The 24,560-nt window shown below is 42.6% G+C and overlaps 1 protein-coding gene and 6 non-coding genes across 9 annotated transcripts in view; all 7 read left to right on the top strand.

The window, feature by feature from the left end:
* Nucleotides 1-24,560, top strand: part of TUSC3 (tumor suppressor candidate 3) — a 248,904-nt gene that overhangs the window by 44,959 nt on the left and 179,385 nt on the right. For all 3 annotated transcript variants that reach the window (XM_029587168.1, XM_029587161.1, XM_029587175.1), the window contains exon 2: nucleotides 11,791-11,960. In XM_029587168.1, the coding sequence (XP_029443028.1) occupies nucleotides 11,791-11,960 (170 nt within the window). The remainder of the gene's footprint in view (nucleotides 1-11,790; nucleotides 11,961-24,560) is intronic.
* Nucleotides 478-618, top strand: LOC115082761. The gene has a single exon (XR_003854256.1). It is a non-coding gene; the product is annotated as a U4 spliceosomal RNA (small nuclear RNA).
* LOC115082764 lies at nucleotides 1,772-1,912 on the top strand. Its single transcript, XR_003854259.1, has one exon. It is a non-coding gene; the product is annotated as a U4 spliceosomal RNA (small nuclear RNA).
* Nucleotides 3,067-3,207, top strand: LOC115082758. Its single transcript, XR_003854253.1, has one exon. It is a non-coding gene; the product is annotated as a U4 spliceosomal RNA (small nuclear RNA).
* On the top strand, nucleotides 4,361-4,501 carry LOC115082760. The gene has a single exon (XR_003854255.1). It is a non-coding gene; the product is annotated as a U4 spliceosomal RNA (small nuclear RNA).
* Nucleotides 5,655-5,795, top strand: LOC115082762. Its single transcript, XR_003854257.1, has one exon. It is a non-coding gene; the product is annotated as a U4 spliceosomal RNA (small nuclear RNA).
* On the top strand, nucleotides 6,947-7,087 carry LOC115082763. Its single transcript, XR_003854258.1, has one exon. It is a non-coding gene; the product is annotated as a U4 spliceosomal RNA (small nuclear RNA).

Here is a 24,560-nt window from a genome sequence, read left to right as displayed (position 1 = left end):
CCGGCTTCTTTCAGTTTTCAATGTTATGGTGAGGGCATTCTCCAAATTTCTCATTTAAGATTTATAAATGATATGTCTGGATGAGCCTCAGCTGCAGCAGTAATTCTGAAGGATAGTGTGAGACTGAGAAAACCAGTAGGAAGATCTGTAAGTTGCCATCTTGCTGTGTGGGACAATAAATGAAATAAGTGATTTTCAGGACTGCAGATAAAAAAAAGAAAAGTTCTCCAGAATGGGAAGGGCGAGGCAAATTTGCATATATTGGCTCAGGACATGTTTTGTGAAGTTTTGGACTTAAGGAAATGAATTGCAAGTGATGCATTGGGTATTTCACTGAATTTCTCAGTAGGTGGGAATATATTATCCATTCATGAGCTGTAAGCATATGGGGGTGTTAAAGATGTGGCGGACATACGATCATCACAAATTCAAAGTGTGTCTAATGGAAAGAGAAGGGAAGAAGACAGATCCTTATCTATCTTTGCGCAGTGGCAGTATCATAGCCTATGAGGCAAAACTGAGGCGTGATTATTGCTAGTTGAAAACTTTTCCCAATACCCTGCTGTAATGACTTGAAAAATAGTTATTACTGGCAATTTTTGAAAGTCTCTCTGGAGGCTGTCATGAAAAGCTGAAGGTTTGAAAAGAAGATTTTAGTAAGTAGATAAATCTAGAATGAAAGTAGTATTTCCTTGTAAATCTTTAGGTTATGGGGTCTTCTGAAAGTTAGGGTGAGTTTTCTAGAATGTTGGAGCTGTAGTACTACATTATTCTATGGGTTAATCACAGGATAGAAAAAAAGGTGATAGGGTTTTATCATGTATGACCTTAATTCTGGTGAAAGTGCTTTTATTGAGAAAGATTTTAAATTCACATAGGGTGTTTACCTGGAAGATTAAAGGAGTACTGTAGAAAAGCTAGAAAGTGAGTGGGTAGCTCTTTCATTGACATTAACAGAATATTCTTTTCTGTTGCTTCCTCGTTGGATTCAGGACTCTTATTTTCTGTCTTTCATGAGGAATCACGTAAATGCATAACTTTGTGTTTCATGTACTTTTCCTTTCCATAGAAACTGTGTATCTATGGAATCTAGTCTATATTTTGTCTTGTTCCAGGTGATTTAGTTACTTGTCATAATCTTCACCTTGAAGCTCTCGAGCCAGAATAATCCATGCATTGCCTTTCTTTGTCAGTTTAGACAGCTCTGTGGTTTCTTTTTTAGCTTTCTGGCAGCATGAGATTGGAGAGAATGTAGAAAGAGCGTGAGGATAGCGTGGTTTGCCAGCCTTCAAACCCGGCTTCTTTCAGTTTTCAATGTTATGGTGAGGGCATTCTCCAAATTTCTCATTTAAGATTTATAAATGATATGTCTGGATGAGCCTCAGCTGCAGCAGTAATTCTGAAGGATAGTGTGAGACTGAGAAAACCAGTAGGAAGATCTGTAGGTTGCCATCTTGCTGTGTGGGACAATAAATGAAATAACTGATTTTCAGGACTGCAGATAAAAAAAAGAAAAGTTCTCCAGAATGGAAAGGGCGAGGCAAATTTGCATATTTTGGCTCAGGACATGTTTTGTGAAGTTTTGGACTTAAGGAAATGAATTGCAAGTGATGCATTGGGTATTTCACTGAATTTCTCAGTAGGTGGGAATATATTATCCATTCATGAGCTGTAAGCATATGGGGGTGTTAAAGATGTGGCGGACATACGATCATCACAAATTCAAAGTGTGTCTAATGGAAAGAGAAGGGAAGAAGACAGATCCTTATCTATTTTTGCGCAGTGGCAGTATCATAGCCTATGAGGCAAAACTGAGGTGTGATTATTGCTAGTTGAAAACTTTTCCCAATACCCTGCTGTAATGACTTGAAAAATAGTTATTACTGGTAATTTTTGAAAGTCTCTCTGGAGGCTGTCATGAAAAGCTGAAGGTTTGAAAAGAAGATTTTAGTAAGTAGATAAATCTAGAATGAAAGTAGTATTTCCTTGTAAATCTTTAGGTTATGGGGTCTTCTGAAAGTTAGGGTGAGTTTTCTAGAATGTTGGAGCTGTAGTACTACATTATTCTATGGGTTAATCACAGGATAGAAAAAAAGGTGATAGGGTTTTATCATGTATGACCTTAATTCTGGTGAAAGTGCTTTTATTGAGAAAGATTTTAAATTCACATAGGGTGTTTACCTGGAAGATTAAAGGAGTACTGTAGAAAAGCTAGAAAGTGAGTGGGTAGCTCTTTCATTGACATTAACAGAATATTCTTTTCTGTTGCTTCCTCGTTGGATTCAGGACTCTTATTTTCTGTCTTTCATGAGGAATCACGTAAATGCATAACTTTGTGTTTCATGTACTTTTCCTTTCCATAGAAACTGTGTATCTATGGAATCTAGTCTATATTTTGTCTTGTTCCAGGTGATTTAGTTACTTGTCATAATCTTCACCTTGAAGCTCTCGAGCCAGAATAATCCGTGCATTGCCTTTCTTTGTCAGTTTAGACAGCTCTGTGGTTTCTTTTTGAGCTTTCTGGCAGCATGAGATTGGAGAGAATGTAGAAAGAGCGTGAGGATAGCTTGGTTTGCCAGCCTTCAAACCCGGCTTCTTTCAGTTTTCAATGTTATGGTGAGGGCATTCTCCAAATTTCTCATTTAAGATTTATAAATGATATGTCTGGATGAGCCTCAGCTGCAGCAGTAATTCTGAAGGATAGTGTGAGACTGAGAAAACCAGTAGGAAGATCTGTAGGTTACCATCTTGCTGTGTGGGACAATAAATGAAATAACTGATTTTCAGGACTGCAGATAAAAAAAAAGAAAAGTTCTCCAGAATGGAAAGGGCGAGGCAAATTTGCATATTTTGGCTCAGGACATGTTTTGTGAAGTTTTGGACTTAAGGAAATGAATTGCAAGTGATGCATTGGGTATTTCACTGAATTTCTCAGTAGGTGGGAATATATTATCCATTCATGAGCTGTAAGCATATGGGGGTGTTAAAGATGTGGCGGACATACGATCATCACAAATTCAAAGTGTATCTAATGGAAAGAGAAGGGAAGAACACAGATCCTTATCTATCTTTGTGCAGTGGCAGTATCATAGCCTATGAGGCACAACTGAGGCGTGATTATTGCTAGTTGAAAACTTTTCCCAATACCCTGCTGTAATGACTTGAAAAATAGTTATTACTAGCAATTTTTGAAAGTCTCTCTGGAGGCTGTCATGAAAAGGTGAAGGTTTGAAAAGAAGATTTTAGTAAGTAGATAAATCTGGAATGAAAGTAGTATTTCCTTGTAAATCTTTAGGTTATGGGGTCTTCTGAAAGTTAGGGTGTGTTTTCTAGAATGTTGGAGCTGTAGTACTACATTATTCTATGGGTTAATCACAGGATAGAAAAAAAGGTGATAGGGTTTTATCATGTATGACCTTAATTCTGGTGAAAGTGCTTTCATTGAGAAAGATTTTTAATTCACATAGGGTGTTTACCTGGAAGGTTAAAGGAGTACTGTAGAAAAGCTAGAAAGTGAGTGGGTAGCTCTCTCATTGACATTAACAGAATATTCTTTTCTGTTGCTTCCTCGTTGGATTCAGGACTCTTATTTTCTGTCTTTCATGAGGAATCACGTAAATGCATAACTTTGTGTTTCATGTACTTTTCCTTTCCATAGAAACTGTGTATCTATGGAATCTAGTCTATATTTTGTCTTGTTCCAGGTGATTTAGTTACTTGTCATAATCTTCACCTTGAAGCTCTCGAGCCAGAATAATCCGTGCATTGCCTTTCTTTGTCAGTTTAGACAGCTCTGTGGTTTCTTTTTGAGCTTTCTGGCAGCATGAGATTGGAGAGAATGTAGAAAGAGCGTGAGGATAGCTTGGTTTGCCAGCCTTCAAACCCGGCTTCTTTCAGTTTTCAATGTTATGGTGAGGGCATTCTCCAAATTTCTCATTTAAGAGTTATAAATGATATGTCTGGATGAGCCTCAGCTGCAGCAGTAATTCTGAAGGATAGTGTGAGACTGAGAAAACCAGTAGGAAGATCTGTAAGTTGCCATCTTGCTGTGTGGGACAATAAATGAAATAACTGATTTTCAGGACTGCAGATAAAAAAAAGAAAAGTTCTCCAGAATGGAAAGGGCGAGGCAAATTTGCATATTTTGGCTCAGGACATGTTTTGTGAAGTTTTGGACTTAAGGAAATGAATTGCAAGTGATGCATTGGGTATTTCACTGAATTTCTCAGTAGGTGGGAATATATTATCCATTCATGAGCTGTAAGCATATGGGGGTGTTAAAGATGTGGCGGACATACGATCATCACAAATTCAAAGTGTGTCTAATGGAAAGAGAAGGGAAGAAGACAGATCCTTATCTATCTTTGCGCAGTGGCAGTATCATAGCCTATGAGGCAAAACTGAGGCGTGATTATTGCTAGTTGAAAACTTTTCCCAATACCCTGCTGTAATGACTTGAAAAATAGTTATTACTGGCAATTTTTGAAAGTCTCTCTGGAGGCTGTCATGAAAAGCTGAAGGTTTGAAAAGAAGATTTTAGTAAGTAGATAAATCTAGAATGAAAGTAGTATTTCCTTGTAAATCTTTAGGTTATGGGGTCTTCTGAAAGTTAGGGTGTGTTTTCTAGAATGTTGGAGCTGTAGTACTACATTATTCTATGGGTTAATCACAGGATAGAAAAAAAGGTGATAGGGTTTTATCATGTATGACCTTAATTCTGGTGAAAGTGCTTTCATTGAGAAAGATTTTTAATTCACATAGGGTGTTTACCTGGAAGGTTAAAGGAGTACTGTAGAAAAGCTTGAAAGTGAGTGGGTAGCTCTCTCATTGACATTAACAGAATATTCTTTTCTGTTGCTTCCTCGTTGGATTCAGGACTCTTATTTTCTGTCTTTCATGAGGAATCACGTAAATGCATAACTTTGTGTTTCATGTACTTTTCCTTTCCATAGAAACTGTGTATCTATGGAATCTAGTCTATATTTTGTCTTGTTCCAGGTGATTTAGTTACTTGTCATAATCTTCACCTTGTAGCTCTCGAGCCAGAATAATCCGTGCATTGCCTTTCTTTGTCAGTTTAGACAGCTCTGTGGTTTCTTTTTGAGCTTTCTGGCAGCATGAGATTGGAGAGAATGTAGAAAGAGCGTGAGGATAGCTTGGTTTGCCAGCCTTCAAACCCGGCTTCTTTCAGTTTTCAATGTTATGGTGAGGGCATTCTCCAAATTTCTCATTTAAGATTTATAAATGATATGTCTGGATGAGCCTCAGCTGCAGCAGTAATTCTGAAGGATAGTGTGAGACTGAGAAAACCAGTAGGAAGATCTGTAGGTTGCCATCTTGCTGTGTGGGACAATAAATGAAATAACTGATTTTCAGGACTGCAGATAAAAAAAAGAAAAGTTCTCCAGAATGGAAAGGGTGAGGCAAATTTGCATATTTTGGCTCAGGACATGTTTTGTGAAGTTTTGGACTTAAGGAAATGAATTGCAAGTGATGCATTGGGTATTTCACTGAATTTCTCAGTAGGTGGGAATATATTATCCATTCATGAGCTGTAAGCATATGGGGGTGTTAAAGATGTGGCGGACATACGATCATCACAAATTCAAAGTGTGTCTAATGGAAAGAGAAGGGAAGAACACAGATCTTTATCTATCTTTGCGCAGTGGCAGTATCATAGTCTATGAGGCAAAACTGAGGCGTGATTATTGCTAGTTGAAAACTTTTCCCAATACCCTGCTGTAATGACTTGAAAAATAGTTATTACTGGCAATTTTTGAAAGTCTCTCTGGAGGCTGTCATGAAAAGCTGAAGGTTTGAAAAGAAGATTTTAGTAAGTAGATAAATCTGGAATGAAAGTAGTATTTCCTTGTAAATCTTTAGGTTATGGGGTCTTCTGAAAGTTAGGCTGTGTTTTCTAGAATGTTGGAGCTGTAGTACTACATTATTCTATGGGTTAATCACAGGATAGAAAAAAAGGTGATAGGGTTTTATCATGTATGACCTTAATTCTGGTGAAAGTGCTTTCATTGAGAAAGATTTTTAATTCACATAGGGTGTTTACCTGGAAGGTTAAAGGAGTACTGTAGAAAAGCTTGAAAGTGAGTGGGTAGCTCTCTCATTGACATTAACAGAATATTCTTTTCTGTTGCTTCCTCGTTGGATTCAGGACTCTTATTTTCTGTCTTTCATGAGGAATCACGTAAATGCATAACTTTGTGTTTCATGTACTTTTCCTTTCCATAGAATGTGTATCTATGGAATCTAGTCTATATTTTGTCTTGTTCCAGGTGATTTAGTTACTTGTCATAATCTTCACCTTGTAGCTCTCGAGCCAGAATAATCCGTGCATTGCCTTTCTTTGTCAGTTTAGACAGCTCTGTGGTTTCTTTTTGAGCTTTCTGGCAGCATGAGATTGGAGAGAATGTAGAAAGAGCGTGAGGATAGCTTGGTTTGCCAGCCTTCAAACCCGGCTTCTTTCAGTTTTCAATGTTATGGTGAGGGCATTCTCCAAATTTCTCATTTAAGATTTATAAATGATATGTCTGGATGAGCCTCAGCTGCAGCAGTAATTCTGAAGGATAGTGTGAGACTGAGAAAACCAGTAGGAAGATCTGTAGGTTGCCATCTTGCTGTGTGGGACAATAAATGAAATAACTGATTTTCAGGACTGCAGATAAAAAAAAGAAAAGTTCTCCAGAATGGAAAGGGTGAGGCAAATTTGCATATTTTGGCTCAGGACATGTTTTGTGAAGTTTTGGACTTAAGGAAATGAATTGCAAGTGATGCATTGGGTATTTCACTGAATTTCTCAGTAGGTGGGAATATATTATCCATTCATGAGCTGTAAGCATATGGGGGTGTTAAAGATGTGGCGGACATACGATCATCACAAATTCAAAGTGTGTCTAATGGAAAGAGAAGGGAAGAACACAGATCTTTATCTATCTTTGCACAGTGGCAGTATCATAGTCTATGAGGCAAAACTGAGGCGTGATTATTGCTAGTTGAAAACTTTTCCCAATACCCTGCTGTAATGACTTGAAAAATAGTTATTACTGGCAATTTTTGAAAGTCTCTCTGGAGGCTGTCATGAAAAGCTGAAGGTTTGAAAAGAAGATTTTAGTAAGTAGATAAATCTGGAATGAAAGTAAGTATTTTCTTGTAAATCTTTAGGTTATGGGGTCTTCTGAAAGTTAGGGTGTGTTTTCTAGAATGTTGGAGCTGTAGTACTACATTATTCTATGGGTTAATCACAGGATAGAAAAAAAGGTGATAGGGTTTTATCATGTATGACCTTAATTCTGGTGAAAGTGCTTTCATTGAGAAAGATTTTTAATTCACATAGGGTGTTTACCTGGAAGGTTAAAGGAGTACTGTAGAAAAGCTTGAAAGTGAGTGGGTAGCTCTCTCATTGACATTAACAGAATATTCTTTTCTGTTGCTTCCTCGTTGGATTCAGGACTCTTATTTTCTGTCTTTCATGAGGAATCACGTAAATGCATAACTTTGTGTTTCATGTACTTTTCCTTTCCATAGAAACTGTGTATCTATGGAATCTAGTCTATATTTTGTCTTGTTCCAGGTGATTTAGTTACTTGTCATAATCTTCACCTTGTAGCTCTCGAGCCAGAATAATCCGTGCATTGCCTTTCTTTGTCAGTTTAGACAGGTCTGTGGTTTCTTTTTGAGCTTTCTGGCAGCATGAGATTGGAGAGAATGTAGAAAGAGCGTGAGGATAGCTTGGTTTGCCAGCCTTCAAACCCGGCTTCTTTCAGTTTTCAATGTTATGGTGAGGGCATTCTCCAAATTTCTCATTTAAGATTTATAAATGATATGTCTGGATGAGCCTCAGCTGCAGCAGTAATTCTGAAGGATAGTGTGAGACTGAGAAAACCAGTAGGAAGATCTGTAGGTTGCCATCTTGCTGTGTGGGACAATAAATGAAATAACTGATTTTCAGGACTGCAGATAAGAAAAAGAAAAGTTCTCCAGAATGGAAAGGGTGAGGCAAATTTTGGCTCAGGACATGTTTTGTGAAGTTTTGGACTTAAGGAGATGAATTGCAAATATGTATTGGGTATTTCACTGAATTTCTCAGTAGTTGGGAATATATTTTCCATTCATGAGCTCTAAGCATATATAGGTGTTAAGAATGTGGTGAGAATGCGAACTTCACTATTGAATACTCAAGATAGGGTTGCAAATGGAGGTATACAGGGGTATTAGAATCTCTATTTATTCTGTATTATTTTTCTAATAATCTGTTTGTATTCTTGGCTTCTGATATACACAGAAGTTTTCAGCATATTTTCAATGACGGCACATAGATCTTTTTTCTTAGTAGTGATTCCTAATGTGGAACTTTGAAGTTTATAGCCAGAAGGTGGGCTATTCTACCTTATGTGCATCACTTTACACTTGTCCACATTAATTTTCATTTGCCATTTCCCTCCCATTCTAATGTTGAGATTCCTTATTTGGAATGTGATGTTTCTATTACCTTTTACTTCAGTGAGAAGACAAAGGTGTTCATTGGCGTTTTCATATGTGAAAATGCCATAACACATGATGCGATACAAAAGGAAAAGGAAAATTAGGAAAAGGGGAGGGATTTTTGGCCAAGTGGGCTGGCTTTGTAATTTGTCTGCACACATCTTCATGTCCCACTATTGTGTGGACAACCTTTCAAAGAACAATAGTAAGTTTGGACAGTTTTATATAGAAACATAGAAATGACAGCAGAAGAAGACCAAACGGCCTATCCAGTCTGGCCAGCAATCTTTCACACTTATTTTTTCTAATACTTATCTGATACTCTTGGCCTTTATTAGTAACTTTTTGGTTCTATTCACCTTCCACCCCCACCATTGATATAGAGAGCACTGCTGGAGCTGCATCTAAGTGAAGTATCTAGCTTAATTGGTTCGGGGTAGTAACTTACGCAATAAGCTTATTTGTTTACCCAGCCTGTGCAATTCAGTCCTTGTTGGTTGTTGTATGAATATAAATTCTCTTTTCTTCATTCACCCCTGCCGTTGAAGCAATGAGCTGCGCTGGATGTATTCCAAGTGAAGTATCAGGCTTAATTGATTCAGGGTAGTAACCTCCGTAACAAGCAAGCTACACGCATGTTTATTTGTTTACCCAGACTATGTAATTCAGTCATTGTTGGTTGTTGTCTGAATATAAATCTTCTTTTCTTCATTCCTCCCTGCCATTGAAGCAGAGAGCTATGCTGGATATGCATTGAAAGTGAAGTATCAGGCTTATTTGTTTTGGGGTAGTAACCGCCGCAACAAGCAAGCTACTCCCCCACTTTTTTTGTGAATGCAAATCCTTTTTTCCAGATTTCCTCTTGCCGTTGAAGCATAGAGCAATGTTGGAGTCACATTAACCATGTGTATGTTTAGGGGCGGATTTTAAAAGCCCTGCTCGCGTAAATCCGCCCGGATTTACGCGAGCAGGGCCTTGCGTGCTGGCGCACCTATTTTCCATAGGCCTGCTGGCGCTCGCAGAGCCCCGGGACTCGCGTAAGTCCCGTGTTTTTTTGAGGGGGGCGTGTTGGGGGCGGAGCCGATCGGCACGGCGTTTTGGGGGCGGGATGCGGCGTTTCGGGGACGGGCCCGGGGGCGTGGTTTCGGCCCGGGGCGGTCCGGGGGCATGGCCGCGCCCTCCGGAACCGCCCCCGGGTCGCGTCTCTGCGCGCCAGCAGCCCGCTGGCGCACGGGGATTTACTTCTACCTCCGGGAGGCGTAAATCCTCCGACAAAGGAAGGGGGTTTTAGACAGGGCCGGGGGGGTGGGTTTGGTAGAGGAAGGGAGGGGAAGGTGAGGGGAGGGCGAAAGAGAATTCCCTCTGAGGCCGCTCCGATTTCGGAGCGGCCTTGGAGGGAACGGAGGTAGGCTGCGCGGCTCGGCTACACGAAATCGGCAGCCTTGCGCGCGCCGATCCAGGATTTTAGCAGATACGCGCGGCTACGCGCGTATCTACTAAAATCCAGCGTACTTTTGTTTGCGCCTGATGCGCCAACAAAAGTACGCGAAGGCGCACTTTTTTAAAATCTACCCCTTATTGAATAAGGGTATTAATCTCCGGGTAGTAGCTGTCATTCCCACAAGCCACCCCCATGCCTCTTCTCTTCATTCACATTCTCTAGACTTTATGGATCCACAGTGTTTATACCACGCCCCTTTGAAATCCTTCACAGTTTTGGTCTTCACCAATTCCTCCGGAAGGGCGTTCCAGGCATCTACCACCCTCTCCGTGAAGAAATACTTCCTGACATTGGTTCTGAGTCTTCCTCCCTGGAGCTTCAAATAGTGACCCCTGGTTCAGCTGATTTTTTTTCCAATGGAAAAGGTTTGTCATTGTATTTGGATCATTAAAACCTTTCAAGTATCTGAAAGTCTGTATCATATCACCTCTGCTCCTCTTTCCTCCAGGGTGTACACATTTAGATTCTTCAATAAGTCATTCGATGAAGACCTTCCACCTTTTTGGTCACCCTTCTCTGGACCGCATCCTTCCTGTGTCTGTCCCTCCAGAACTGAGCACAGTACTCCAAGTGAGGCCTCACCAAGGACCTGTACAAGGGGATTATAACGTCCCTTTTCTTATTCAATATTCCTCTCTCTATGCAGCCCAACATTCTTCTGGCTTTAGCTATCGCCTTGTCACACTGTTTCTCCGACTTCAGATCGTTAGACACTAATACCCCAAGGTCTCTCTCCTGCTCTGTGCACATCAGCCCTTCACCCCCCATCGTATACAGTTCTTTTGGATTTCCACATCCCATATGCATGACTCTGCACTTCTTGGCATTGAATCTCAGCTGCCATATCTTCGACCACTCTTCCAGCTTCCTTAAATCCCGTCTCATTCTCTCCACTCCTTCCGGCGTATCCACTCTGTTGCAGATCTTAGTATCATCCGCAAATAGACGGACCTTACCTTCTATTCCGTCTGCAATGTCGCTCACAAAGATATTGAACAGGACCGGTCCCAACTCCGATCCTTGCTGTACTCCACTTAACACCGTTCTCTCTTTAGAGTAAGTTCCATTTACCATCACACATTTCTCCCATCAGTCCTGTTTGCATGGGGAAATTGGGTTGCTTATCCAGGAAATGTTCAGATTGCAACCCTCTGCTTGGGACTCCCAATGTGCAATGGCTAATTCAGTTCTGCTTTTCAACGGAAAAAGCACGTTTGCTTCTGTAAACAGGGGTCTCTGTAGACAGCAGGATGAATTAACCATGATTAATACCTGCCTTCCATAAACTACTAAACTCTGCTCATGGATTGAGAGGCTCACAAGGCAGTGCTTATATGGTAAGCCCAGCACATGCTCTGTAGGTCAAAGCTCTATTTAGCTCAAAGATAGTGGTCTATTCAGTACTGTTAGATAATGTCATCTACTTGCCATGGCTAATTAATCCTACTGTCTATGAAAAATCTGCTTTTTTGTAACCAAACTTGCTGTATATGCTCACTGTGTGAAATATTCAAAACTTGCTTTTGTATGTCTTCTGAATATTAATCTTTTAAGAAATTAATAGTATTCAAGTTAGTATCTACTGATAACCCAAAGGAGGCTGATCAATAATATTCAGTCAGAAGGGGTCTCAGATAACAATTAACAGATAAACAATTGTTTGTTTTATAAGAGTTACCAAGGATCCATCACCTAAATATGCACTTCTTAACCATAATTGTTGTTTCATTTAGCTTATTACTTTTGATTTTGCTTGAAATTTGACATCTTGTTTTTGTGTTCACTGTATACAGAATCTTTTAGCGGAAAAGGTGGAACAGCTAATGGAATGGAGCTCAAGGCGCTCTGTTATCCGTATGAATGGGGACAAATTCAGAAGATTTGTGAAGGCACCGCCTCGCAACTACTCAATGTTAGTAATGTTCACTGCTCTCCAGCCTCAAAGACAATGTTCTGTTTGCAGGTAAGTTACATGTAATTATTTCTTTCTTTAAATGTGAAAAACATTAAATTATTTGTCAGGAAAATAAATCTATTTCTTGAGAATACAATACAATATAAAATGTTTATTCAAGAATGCAAGAAAATGTGACAAAAGGGATGAATAGTTTAAAAAGGACCCCACAGAAATAACAATTTGCAAATGTTTTAAATCTGTTAATGTTTAATGTTTCTAATTGTTAAACATCTGCAGTGCAATCTTCCCTGGCAGATTTTTTACTTGTATTTCAAAACAATAAAAGAGACAGCACATTTATATTTTATGTTGAATGGTATATAGAATTTCATAATTACTCACCCATTTTATGATTTTGGCTTAGTTAAATAATAATTTGTAAGCACTAGTCTAATGTATTTAAAAAAAATCTGCTTACATGGCACTTTAAAGTTCACCAAATATAGCTTTTCAAATATTATGAGGTCAATATTTAAAAAAAAGTATAGCTGATAACTTATCCTGCTAAAGTTAGCTAAATAATTTATCAGAAATGTTGAGCAGGATAAAAATTCCACTGAATATCTTCAAAGTTATCTGGGTAAACCTACCCGAATAGCTTTGAAATTTAAACAGCTAGGGTTGGATGTTGCCAGTTGGATTGCAATGTTATTCGGGTATGTATATGTGGATAAACAGATTATAGAAATAAAAAGCTTCTAAGTGGACCTTGTGACTCGATCGCTCAATCTTCACTCCAGTGAAAACAGTTCTGGGCCTGCCAGTCAGTCCCTTCCCCCTGAGCCCCCCAAATTTGTATGTAACATTGCAGACCTTTAGGCTCAGAAAGCTTTCCTCCACCTCCCCTGAAAATGTCCAAAGATTAATTAAAGGAAGGACCTCAGCATTATGCCACCCTCCTCTGCCAAGTCCACCGCAATTCTCCCACTCCATCTGCAACTCCTTAAACCTTTTATGATAACTGAAAGCTCAGAACTTCCATCGGATTCCCAGTGATTCCAGCATTGGTCTGACAGCTTTCCAGGTTTAACAAAATGGTTCAAGAGTCAATTCACAGTCTTAACTCCCTTTCATTCTCTTTTCTTAGTACTCACATAAATGTTCAGCAGAGATCCTGCCACCTGGAAGTTCATATACCATATTGTGCATGATCCTCTCCAAGAGCAGTTGGAAGCTCCCTCATAGAGCTGGGTTGGTGAAAACAGCTACCATTTCACTGATAGCAGCTTCCTTCTTCTCAGCTGTTATCACATTTTCCAGTGTATAAAGAATGGGTTTTTTTTTGGCAATTTCAGTGACTGTGACTTATACACTGGTGCAACCTATATATTATCATATTTTCGGCAGCAAAATAAAAAAAAAAAAAACAACTCCCCCACAGCCCCACGCCTGCCCACATTTCGGATCGCCAAGGGGCCCGAGGCTCATGCCATCGCTCCTGGCCGCTGTGTTGCAATAATTGATATGGGGGGTTAAGTCGCCACACCCATACCTTTCAAAAGTTGTTGTTTATGTTGCCAGTGCTGCTTCTGCGGGCAGCTCCGGCTTGCACTCTTTAAACCTGACTGCATGTGCCACCTCCAGCACTGCACACTACCATACACCCACCCTAAGTGAAAACAGGAGGAGTATCGATGTGAAATAAATATAAAGCAAAGCGGCATCCTCCTCACATGCTCTGCCTCCGGTCACTCATTCTTTACCTTGGCTCAGGGCACCCTGTGAGGTCAGTATGAAAGCAGGAGCGCTAATTCTAGAGCCATCACTTGCCCCTCAGATCTCTCACTCACTCTCTCTCTCCCTCTCCATTGCCTGCCCCTTGGATCTTTCTCTTGTCACAGACATACAGTTGGGACATCCTCCCTGCCTGTGCTGCCAGAACAATTCTTCCACATGCTTACCGTGTGCTGGCTGTCCCTCCAAATATTGGCTGCTTCCACAAGATACCAAGTTAATGCTCAACACTGTAGTTATCCTCAGGCACGTTTGTTAACCTTACTTGGCAAAAAAAGGGGTTAGTGCAGCTTCTGCGAGAGACAAAACTTAAGACAAACCACTATACTGATCATTCAGGCTGTTGTGATAGCCTCGCTTGCCAAAAACTGGCTATTACTTTTGTTAGAATGCCACAAACTGCAACACATAAAAGTTACACTACAGAGTTTAAGCTGCTCGCTATTAGATATACAACGGAAGTCAGGAAGCAGGCGGACACTTCAACATCAGTGAGAAAACGTGATCAGATCAATGAAGAAAACAAAGAAAGCATATCATGAAAAGAGTGCATGTTGGCCACAGCTGGAGGATTGTCTGCACAGGTGGGTCACGGAGCAGTGAGCAGAAGGCAGAGGGCTATCGATGATACAATTGTGTCTAAAGGCCCAGATACGAGCAAAAGAAAAGAATGTGGTCAGCTTTGCAGCTGGTCCATCTTGGTGCTTCAGAGTCATGAAATGAAAGTAGTTGGAGATCAGAGCATGCTTAACAATGTGTCAAAAGTTGCCAGATAACTTCCAGCAAAAAGTTGACAGTTTTCAGGAGTTTGTCCAGAAAGAAATACATGAGCATGACATCAGTAGCAATTATATTGTCAACATGGATGAAGTGCCACTCACGTTCAACATACCCATGGGAATAAGTTAAGCAAGAAAGGTGAGAAGACAGTCACAGTGAGGACAACAGGCCACGAGAAGTCTCACTTTACCATTGTGCTGGCCTGCTGCGCTGATGGGACAAAATTGCCACCTATGATAATATTTAAATGAAAGTCAATGCTGAAAGATCCATTTCCACCTGGAGTTGTGCAGACAAACATTAAAGGCTGGATGGATGAAAGTGTGATGGGTGTCTGGCTTAATAGATGCTTCTCTCAGTGACCAGATGAATTGTATCACAAAAAGAAGGGTCTTCTGGTGATGGACAGCATAAAGGCTCACATCACAGATTTCATCCAGAAAAGAACACAAAAAACTGCATCCCAGTCATCATTCCTGGCAGCATGACAAAGATGATACAGTCACTAGCCATCACCGTCAACCGTAGCTTCAAAGCTGTGCTGCGATGTCTGTGGGAATCCTAGATGACAGACAGCGAGCACAGCTTCACCAGAAAGGGGCGCATCAGACATGTGTCGTTTGGTGAGGTGGCCAAATGGGTCACTGAGGTGTGGAATTCGATTTCTGTGACAACCTTAACAGCAGACTTTAAGAAAGCTGGTCTCATCTCATCTGCTTCTGAGAATGATGGTGGCGACACATTTGATAACAGCAGTGAGTCTGACAACGATGGTGACGTCCTGATGACACTGACGCCTGAAATAGCTGGACTCTTACTGAGTGACACAGAAGATGAATACTTTGATGGCTTTGCCTCACAAACTGAATCTGATTAGGCAGTGATAACCAGGTGTAGCTTAGGAAAATCCAAAACAATTACCATTCAGTTTAAAATGTTTTAGATAAACAATTAACTTATAGTTTAAAATGTATTACAAAAAGTTTTTTTACAAATAAATGCTAGCACTTTTTTTTTCCAAACTTTGTGACAGAGTTCAAATATAAAAATTCAGTCATTCATATTGCAACTTTTCCACAATTGTCCAACATTTTCAACCCTCCATTACCCTACCTTCTCACCCTGAATACAATCTGAAGGGATAACAGTAATGAAAGCGTCCTTCAGATTACATGTTAAATTTATTTTTGTATTGGAATAAAATAGCATAAACTAAGACTCTATACAAACAGGTGCGTCTTATATAAAAGTTTGACTTTTCTATCAACTCTTTTGTTAAAATGTCTATTTATAGAGGGATGTGACTTATACACCGTTGGATTTATGCAGAGGAGAATACGGAACTCATCATCTGACTTATCAGGAGCTTGCCCAGTTTCCTCAATCTGGACTAAATTTGTCTTCCTCCTGGGCTGACTGAATTATACCAAATTAGTTACACTTTCCACCCTTCCCCTCCAACATCCTTACTCCTGAAAGAATGAACTAGACAGCAAATAATACATTTTCATTAACCTAATTTTGTAACGCATTGATAAAGCAAAGCTACAAAGATCATGTTAGATTTCACTGTGATGTCCAGCACACAAATCCTTCATGTGTCGACATTGCCTAGGATACCCTCTAAAACAGGATGCACCAAATGGTGAGATGACATCCAATCAGATTATTTTCATTGAAAGCCTTTACCATCTGGATATTGCTAATCAGGACTATTTTTAACAACAAAAGTTATCTTGCATCCTTTTTAATGTAGATTTCGAAAGAAAACTAGCACTGAAACTTTGCTCTTATCAGTAGTTAATAATATGTTGTTGCAGGAATTCGATAAGAGGATTGCTGTGATTGCTGTGTATCTCGATGTTACTCCAGCATTTGATACTGTTTCACATGCAGTTCTATTGCATTGCTTACAGAGGGGTCGATGTAATAAGCTGCGCCAAACCTGCCGTGCGGTTTTGCATGCATTTTTCTCACCCTAGTCTTAGGTGTGTGTGAAATAACATGTTCAGCATGGGAAAAATGTGGGCATAAACCCATCGCTAGTTTTGCACGACTGCAATCAAATGGCATGCAAAGGAGGCAATTAACTATTCACAGGCTATGCAGGGTGCTGCAAAATGGTTAGTGTGGGTTTTTGTATGCAGGCTTTTCAGGGCAGGAGTTAAGTTAAAGTGCATGTCTGGAGGCTGGTTTACTCCATTGCTCGCATTAGTGTAGTTGTGTGTCCAAGCACCTTAGGGTTAATCTTGGATTACCTTCACTTTTTCTAGATGCTATGGTACATTTTGTGGATTGGCATTTCCCGTGCTTACTGGCATCTATAGCTGCCACATGATCAGAAATGGAACATGAAGGGTTAGACATTGCTTTACCCACCTTCAGTCCCACTCCCGGACCACTAATTTCTTCACTGTTTTATGAAAGGGGAAGGTCTTTTCCCCATGAATTACTCGTGGATCACCCATTAATGCGAGTTTCAGCGTGAGTTTCTGTGTGGTCTATTATATAGGCCCTTGACTACCTGTGTTTTTGTATTTCTTTTACTTTAGCATGGATTTTCTGTGTACATCTAATTTGCATACACATCCTTTATTACATCCTGTGGAGAAGCCTGCTTTTACCACTCGAACTAAAAATAATACGGGCACACAACTAGCACCAATTTCACTGTGGATCATATTACATCGGCCCTAGGGTATTGGGATGCAGGGCACTGTTTATCGATAGTTTGAGTCTTACTTAAATAAAGAAAACAGCAAGTTGGCAATTCTGTTTCCAACCAGTTTGCTATGCAAGTCAGGATTTCTCAGGGGTTGGCCCTTTCAGCCACATTGCTAATTATTTATTTACAACCTTTTGTCTGCTTTTAGACCAGATTTCTGTTAAATTTAGGTTTTATGCAGATGATGTTCAACTAGATTTTCCTATTGGGAAACTGTTGCGATCCTGCTCGTAGAGTCCATCCCGCGAGCAGGCCCTCACTTACCTCAGGCCACTGATTGTCTTCGCGGCCTAGTGCAACTGCTGACTCGCTTCTCCGGGGCCTTGCCTGTACGGCCGGATGCCACTGACACTTCTTTGTGGCCCTGTGCTGTCGCTGCTGGGCCTCCTAAGCAGCAGGAAGCTGCCATCGCTGCTGCCTTCATCTTTGTGCCCTGTGCCCCGCCATTGGGAAGCTGCTTCTGCGGCCGACGCCATCTTGTAGCCTGGAGGCCGCTCCCGACGCCTGCCTGCTTCCTCCTCCATCTGTGCAGCAGGGACACCGCTGTCCAGGGTCCTGCTTCTTCCAGGACCCTCCTCTAGGTGCCGGCGCGTACCTCTTCAGTCCATTTAAAGGGCCAGTGGCAGGAAGAGCACTTGGCCTCACCGGTTACCAATATCTGCCTACTTCCTGGGGAAGCCCTATAAAAGGGCCCTGCTTCAGTCCACTGGTGTCTTCACATCAGCTCGTATGCCTTATTTCTGAGCTCTCTGTGAGAAGCCATGGTCCTTCGTGGTTCCTGACCCGGTCCAGAAGCGTTTCTTCGTTTGATTCTGGATGTTTCCTTGTTCTTCCATGTTCCTGGTCTCCACGTTTCAACATCGTCTTCCTGTTCTCAGTTGGAACTCCTTCATTGTCTTCCTGGATCCTGATATTCCTTGTCTTGATGTTCTATGTCCAAGAGGTCCAGAGGTCCGAATCCTATTGATGTTTCCAAGGATCCGATATCCAAGATGTTCCATGTTCTGTTGTCCGTTCCATTGACCCAGGGACCTTGATGACCCGATGTCCTTGAGGTCCGTGATTTAGTCCTGATGTTCCGATGTCCTGGAAGTCTTGACGGCTTGTTGTTCCGGACACCAGATGCCCTGTCATCCTTGATGTTCCAGGTTCCAGATGTTCTGACCCAGATGGCTAGAGGTCTTTACTTCCCTGTTATTCCTGATGCCCTCTCCATGTTGTCCCGGCTCCTCAAGTCTTCAGATGTCCATTCCAAGGGTGAAGCCTTTCCGTCTGGTTCCTGTTTTTGGGCATTGGAGCCTCGGGCAGTTGGACCCCTTCCTAAGCAGGCCTGTTCCCGTTGTTTCTGATGCCCTTTCCATGTTGTTCTGGCTCCTCGAGTCTTCAGATGTCCATTCCAAGGGTAAAGCCGTTTCATCCGGTTCCTGTTTCCGGGCATTGGAGCCTCGGGCAGTTGGACCCCTTCCTAAGCCGGCCTGTTCCCATTGTTTCTGTTGCCCTTTCCATGTTGTTCCGGCTCCTCGAGTTTTCAGATGTCCATTCCAAGGGTAAAGCCGTTCTGTCCGGTTCCTGTTTCTGGGCATTGGAGCCTCAGGCAGTTGGGCCCCTTCCTAAGCCGGTCCCACTCCTGTGTGGTCTGTAAGTGTTGTCCTTGCCTCAAACTCAGATGTCTGATGTTCTTGTGCCTGTGTCCGACATTCCTGATGTCATCTCCAGAGGTCTTGGTTGTCCAGATGTTCTCATGTTCAGATGCCTGCTGTCCCAAAGTATCCTGATGTATTGACCTTGATGTTCTCATTGTTAGCAGCCCACGCCTCCAGAGGTCCCTTGCTTTTAAAGTTTCGAGTTCCAAGTATCGAGTTTCAATCCTGAGCCTTGTATCCTGTCCCGTCCTCAGAGGGTCTTGGGGCTGCTACTTCCCTGACCCATGTCTTGAGTTCCTTGACTGAGTCTCCAAGTTCCAAGTTCCTTGTCTGAGTCCCCCAAGTGCCAACCACCCTGAAACTAATAGCGTTCATCACATGCAAATGCATGTTGATGAATCCATTAGTGATTACCCTGGAATACTCTCAGAAATTAACATGATATTACAGACCTGGGCAAGGGGCGGCCCGCGGGCTGAATCCGGCCCGCCTACGGTCTGAATCCGGCCCGCCCACTGCTGAGAGCAGACGGGGAATGAGGCACTGCTGCAGTTCATTCTCCGCTCCCTCGCTCCCCGATTGGCCGGCCAATCGGGGAGTGAGGGAGCGGAGAATGAACTGGTTTTTTTTTTTACAGCGTCCGGGGGGGGGAGGAGGGAGTGACTCGAGCGAAGGCACGCTGTCCGATTGGCCGGTGCTGGGCAAGCCTTGCCCAGCACCGGCCAATCGGGCAGCGTGTCTTCGCTCGAGTTTCTTTCCTACATATGTCACGGAGTTTTTTGCCGGTCCGCGGCGCGCGCTCCCGGTCTCTCCCGCTGCCGTTGCCGCTAGGCTGTCAGCACGTTCAAGCCCAGTGGAAACGGCAGCGGTGTTGGAAGAAGCTATGGCACCCACGGCTGGCCTTTTCTTCTTCCCGCGCCTGCCCCCCCCCCCCTCCCGTGACCCGAAACAGGAAGTGATACACGGAGCGGTGCGCGGGAAGGAGAAAGAGCCGTGCCACGTCGGCTGCAGCATCAGCCCCCGAGCAATTGAACCAGCCGGCAATCGAGAAGAGTCAGCAGCATGAGCCTCCCGCGGCCGATGGGATTCTTCTTTCTTGGCCTGCGGGGGCTCATGCTGCTGACTCCTTTCTCGATTGCCGGCTGGTTCAATTGCTCGGGGGCCGATGCTGCAGCCGACGCGGCACGGCTCTTTCTCCTTCCGCGCAGAGGAAAATGCAGATTGCACATGTATCATTTTTCAAATACACCTGGTCACTTTAATGTGGACTATGTGTGGGCAACATCCCAACAACATTTACAGAAGATATTTTATAACTCACATCACAAGAGAGTGTCAGGTGTGAAGGCCCCTGCAGCACACGGACACAGGATCATTGCCTTGATAGAAGTCTTATTTAGAAATGATGATAAATATAACAGAGTTCCTGATTTTTGTACTGCAGGTAATCAGTCAAAGTCTTTTCACAGTGGGATCCTACCGTAACAATATATATACAATTGAGGGCAAGACTTCTAGTTGCAGACAAGGCAAGACTTAAGATTTCAGAATAGAGATATAGAAACAAAGAAATGATGGCAGAAAAGGATGAAATGGTCCATCCAGGCTGCCCAGCAAGTTTATGGTTGCATCTGTTGCACCGTGCAGGTTACCCCCATGCTTATTAGTTTCCCAAACTGTAAAAGGGCTCTCGTTGGTTACTATCTAAATCCAATTCCCTGTTTCCCCTTGCCATTGAAGCAGAGAGCACTGATGGAGTTGCATTAACAATATGTAGGCTTATTGGTTAAGGTTAGTAACTGCCACAACAGCAAGTTACCCCCATGCATTCTTTTCTTCATTCCATTCTCTAGTTTTTAGGAATTCATAGTGTTTATCCCATGCTCCTTTGAATTCTTTGATTGTTTTCGTCTTCATAGGGTTGCCAACTGGATCCAGATTATCAGGACATGTTGAGCCAGTCCTTGTTTTATTTCCCTGCATGCAGAGACTTGTAGTCTTGCTTTTGCTTAGGGAATGCACTAGGGGGTAGATTTTCAAATAGGCGATTTGGCGTACTTTTGTTGGCGCATCAGGCACAAACAAAAGTACGCTGGATTTTAGTAGATACGCGCATAGCCGCGCGTATCCGCTAAAATCCTGGATCAGCGCGCGCAAGGCTATCGATTCCGTATAGCCGGCGCGCGCCGAGCCGCGCAGCCTACCTCCGTTCCCTCCGAGGCCGCTCTGATTTCGGAGCGGCCTCGGAGGGAACTTTCTTTTGCCCTCCCCTCACCTTCCCCTCCCTTCCCCTACCTAACCCACCCGCCCGGCCCTGTCTAAACCCCCCCCTTACCTTTGTCGGGGGATTTACGCCTCCCGGAGGGAGACGTAAATCCCCGCGCGCCAGCGGGCCGCTAGCGCGCCGGGACGCAACCTGGGGGCGGGTCTGGAGGGCGTGGCCACGCCCCCGGACCACCCCGGGCCGTAACACGCCCCCGGGCCCGCCCCCGAAACGCTACGTCCCGCCCCAAAAACGCCGCGCGGATCGGGCCCGCCCCCGACACGCCCCGACATGCCCCGTCGGAAAACCCCGGGACACGCGAGTCCTGGGGTCTGCGCGCGCCGGTAGGCCTATTGAACATAGGTGCACCGGCGCGCAGGGCCCTGCGCGCCTAAATCCGGGCGGATTTAGGCGAGCAGGGCTCTGAAAATCCGCCCCTAGGGAAATAAGAACAAGTCCCTGCATGCAATGGGGTAAAACGTGGACTGGATCAACCTGTTCTGAAAATCTGGAGCATGTTGGCAACCCTGTGTCTTCACCATCTTTATAACAGATCTCTAATTCCTAGCAGCGGATTGATAACAGATTACTGATTCCTCCCTCTCCTGGAGGAGTTCCATAACAGATTGTTAGCTCCTCCCTATCCGGGAGGAGATTTGTTACATATTTCTAACTCCTCCCTCTTCCAGGAGGAGATCGATAACAGGAATAGACTTAGTTTTTGGGTACTTGCCAGGTTCTTATGGCCTGGATTGGCCACTGTTGGAAACAGGATGCTGGGCTTGATGGACCCTTGGTCTGATCCAGTATGGCATGTTCTTATGTTCTTAAGGGCATTCCAGGCATCCACCACCCTCTCTGTGAAGAAATATTTCCTGACATTGGTTCTGAGGTATCCTCCTTGAAGGATATTTCTACTGATTTCTTTCCAATGTAAAAGGTTTGATGATTGTGCATCATTAAAACCTTTCAGGTATCTGAAGTTCTGTATCATATCTCCCTTGCACCTCCTCTCTTCCAGGGTATACATATTCAAATTCATCAACCTCTCCTCATAGTACTTCTGATAAAGACCTCACACCATTTTGATTGTTCTTCTCTGGACCGCCTCCATCCTGTCTTTATCCCCCTTCAGATACAGACTCTAAAACTGAACACAATACTCCAAATGAGGCCTTATGAAGGACCTGTACAAGGGCATTATTACCTCCTTTTTCTTACTGGTTATTCCTCTCTCTATGCAGCCCAGCATTTTTCTGTCTTTAGTTATCGCCTAGTCACATTATTTCGCCATCTTCAGATCTTCAGACACTATTACCCCAAGATCTCTCTCCTGGTCCATGCACATCAGTTTTACATTACCCATCACATATAGCTCTTTTGATTTGCCGCTCCCCAGATGCATGACTCTGCACTTCCTGGCATTGAATCCCAGCTGCCAAAGTTTTGACCACTCTTCCAGCATTCTTAAATCACTTTTCATTCTCACTACTCCTTCAGGCATGTTCAATCTATTGCCGATCTTAGTATCATCTGAAAATAGGCCAATTTTACCTTCTATCCCTTCCGCTATGTCACTCACAAAGATATTGAGCAGAACTGATCCCAACACCGATCCCTGTGGCCCTCCACCTAACACAATTCTCTCTTCAGATTAGGTTCCAATTACAATTACACTCTGTCTCCTATCAGTCAACCAGTTTGAAATCCACACCACTACCTTGGCACTCACTCCCAAACTTCTCATTTTATTCTCAAGCCTCCTATGTGGGACCTTATCAAAAGCTTTGCTGAAATCCAAGTAAATCTATCTAGCACTCTTTCTCGATCCAGTTCTCTAGTCACCCAATCAAAAAAATCAATCAGATTTGTCTGACAGGACCTTTCTCTGGTGAATCCATGTTGCCTCGCATCCAGTAACCCACTGGAATGTAGGTAATTCCCTGTCTTTTCCTTCAGCAGAGTCTCCATTAATTTTCCCACCACAGAGGTGAGGCTAACCGGCCTCCTCTCTGCTGCTACTCTTGTGAAGCGGGACCACCACCGCTCTTTTCCAATTCTGCGGCACCATCCCCGTTTCCAGGGATCTAGTGAACAGTATCATGTGGTATATCTCATCTGGCCCTATCGCCTTGTCCACTTTCAGTTTGCCTAGCTCCTCCCATACATTCTTTTCTGTAAACTCCATCCCCATCTACAGTCTTGTTAATCAGCAACAGGTCTTTTCCATGGTTTTCTTTAGTGAATACTGAACTGAAGTATTTGTTTAATATTTCTGCCATTTCTTCATTACTCACCACACATTGCTCCTTGTCAGCTTTCAATTTCACTATACCACTTCTGACCTCACTTCTTTTACTTATATATCTGAAAAATGTTTTGTCTCCTATTGGCCATCCATTCTTCTGCATGACCTTTTGCTTTCCTTAATTCTTTCTTCATCTCCTTAAGTTTTAACAGATATTCTTCTCTGTGTTCCTTTTTTTAGGATCCTTTATACTTCTTGAATGCTGTTCTTTTTGCTTTTATTTTTTCAGCCACTTCTGTAGAGAACCAGATCGTTTTTTTATTGCTCTTACTCTTGTTTACTTTTCTAACATATAGCACCTTTTAACTTGGCCCACTATTGTTCCACCTCACCCATTTTCTCCCAGCCTTCCAGTTCTTTCTCTAGGTATGTCCTCATTTCAATAAAGTCTTTATTTTTTAAATTGAAAACTCTAGTCTTTGTGTGTGTTCTCTGTATTTTATTTACAAAATTGACCATCTGATGATCACTGGTGCTCAGGTGAGCTCCTATCTGAACATTAGAGACATTATCACCATTAGTAAGCACTAGATCGAGTATCACATCCTCTCTCTTGGGTTCCATTACCATTTGTTTGAGAAGAGCCCCTTGAAGGGCATCCACTATCTCTCTACTTCTTGAAGATTTTACAGAAGGGATACTCAAATCGACATCCACAGATTAAAATCTCCAACGAGCAACTTTGGATATCTTCAATAAGTTCTCTGTGCTGTTCTTATGTTTGAGTTGGTAGCCTGTAGATCATACCAGTAAAAATGGAAGTACCATCTTCTTTTTTTAGGATAGTCCACAAAGCTTCTTCTGTAACCCATGTCCCTTGCAGTTCAGTTGCTTGGATATTGTTTTTGACATAAAAATCTACTCCTCCTCCTTTTCTGTCCTCTCTGTCATTTCTTAGCAAGTTATAGCCGGGGATGGCCATATCCCAATCATGAGAATCAGTGAATAATGTCTCCTAACCACAACAATGTCCAACTCTGCCTCCTCCATTAGGGCCTACAGATCTGAGATTTTGTTGCCCATACTATGAGCATTTGTGGTCATAACTTTCCAGCTGCTCTTCTTAGTCAACTTTTCTGCATTTTTTAACTGATTGGTTTTATTAATTTCTCTTCCTTCTTCCTGTTTTGCTTGGGATGACATGCCAGGTTCT

The sequence above is a fragment of the Rhinatrema bivittatum genome, chromosome 1 (assembly GCF_901001135.1).
Source record: "Rhinatrema bivittatum chromosome 1, aRhiBiv1.1, whole genome shotgun sequence".
In the NCBI taxonomy this organism is placed as follows: Eukaryota; Metazoa; Chordata; class Amphibia; order Gymnophiona; family Rhinatrematidae; genus Rhinatrema; species Rhinatrema bivittatum.
This window is presented reverse-complemented; position numbering and strand designations above follow the sequence as displayed.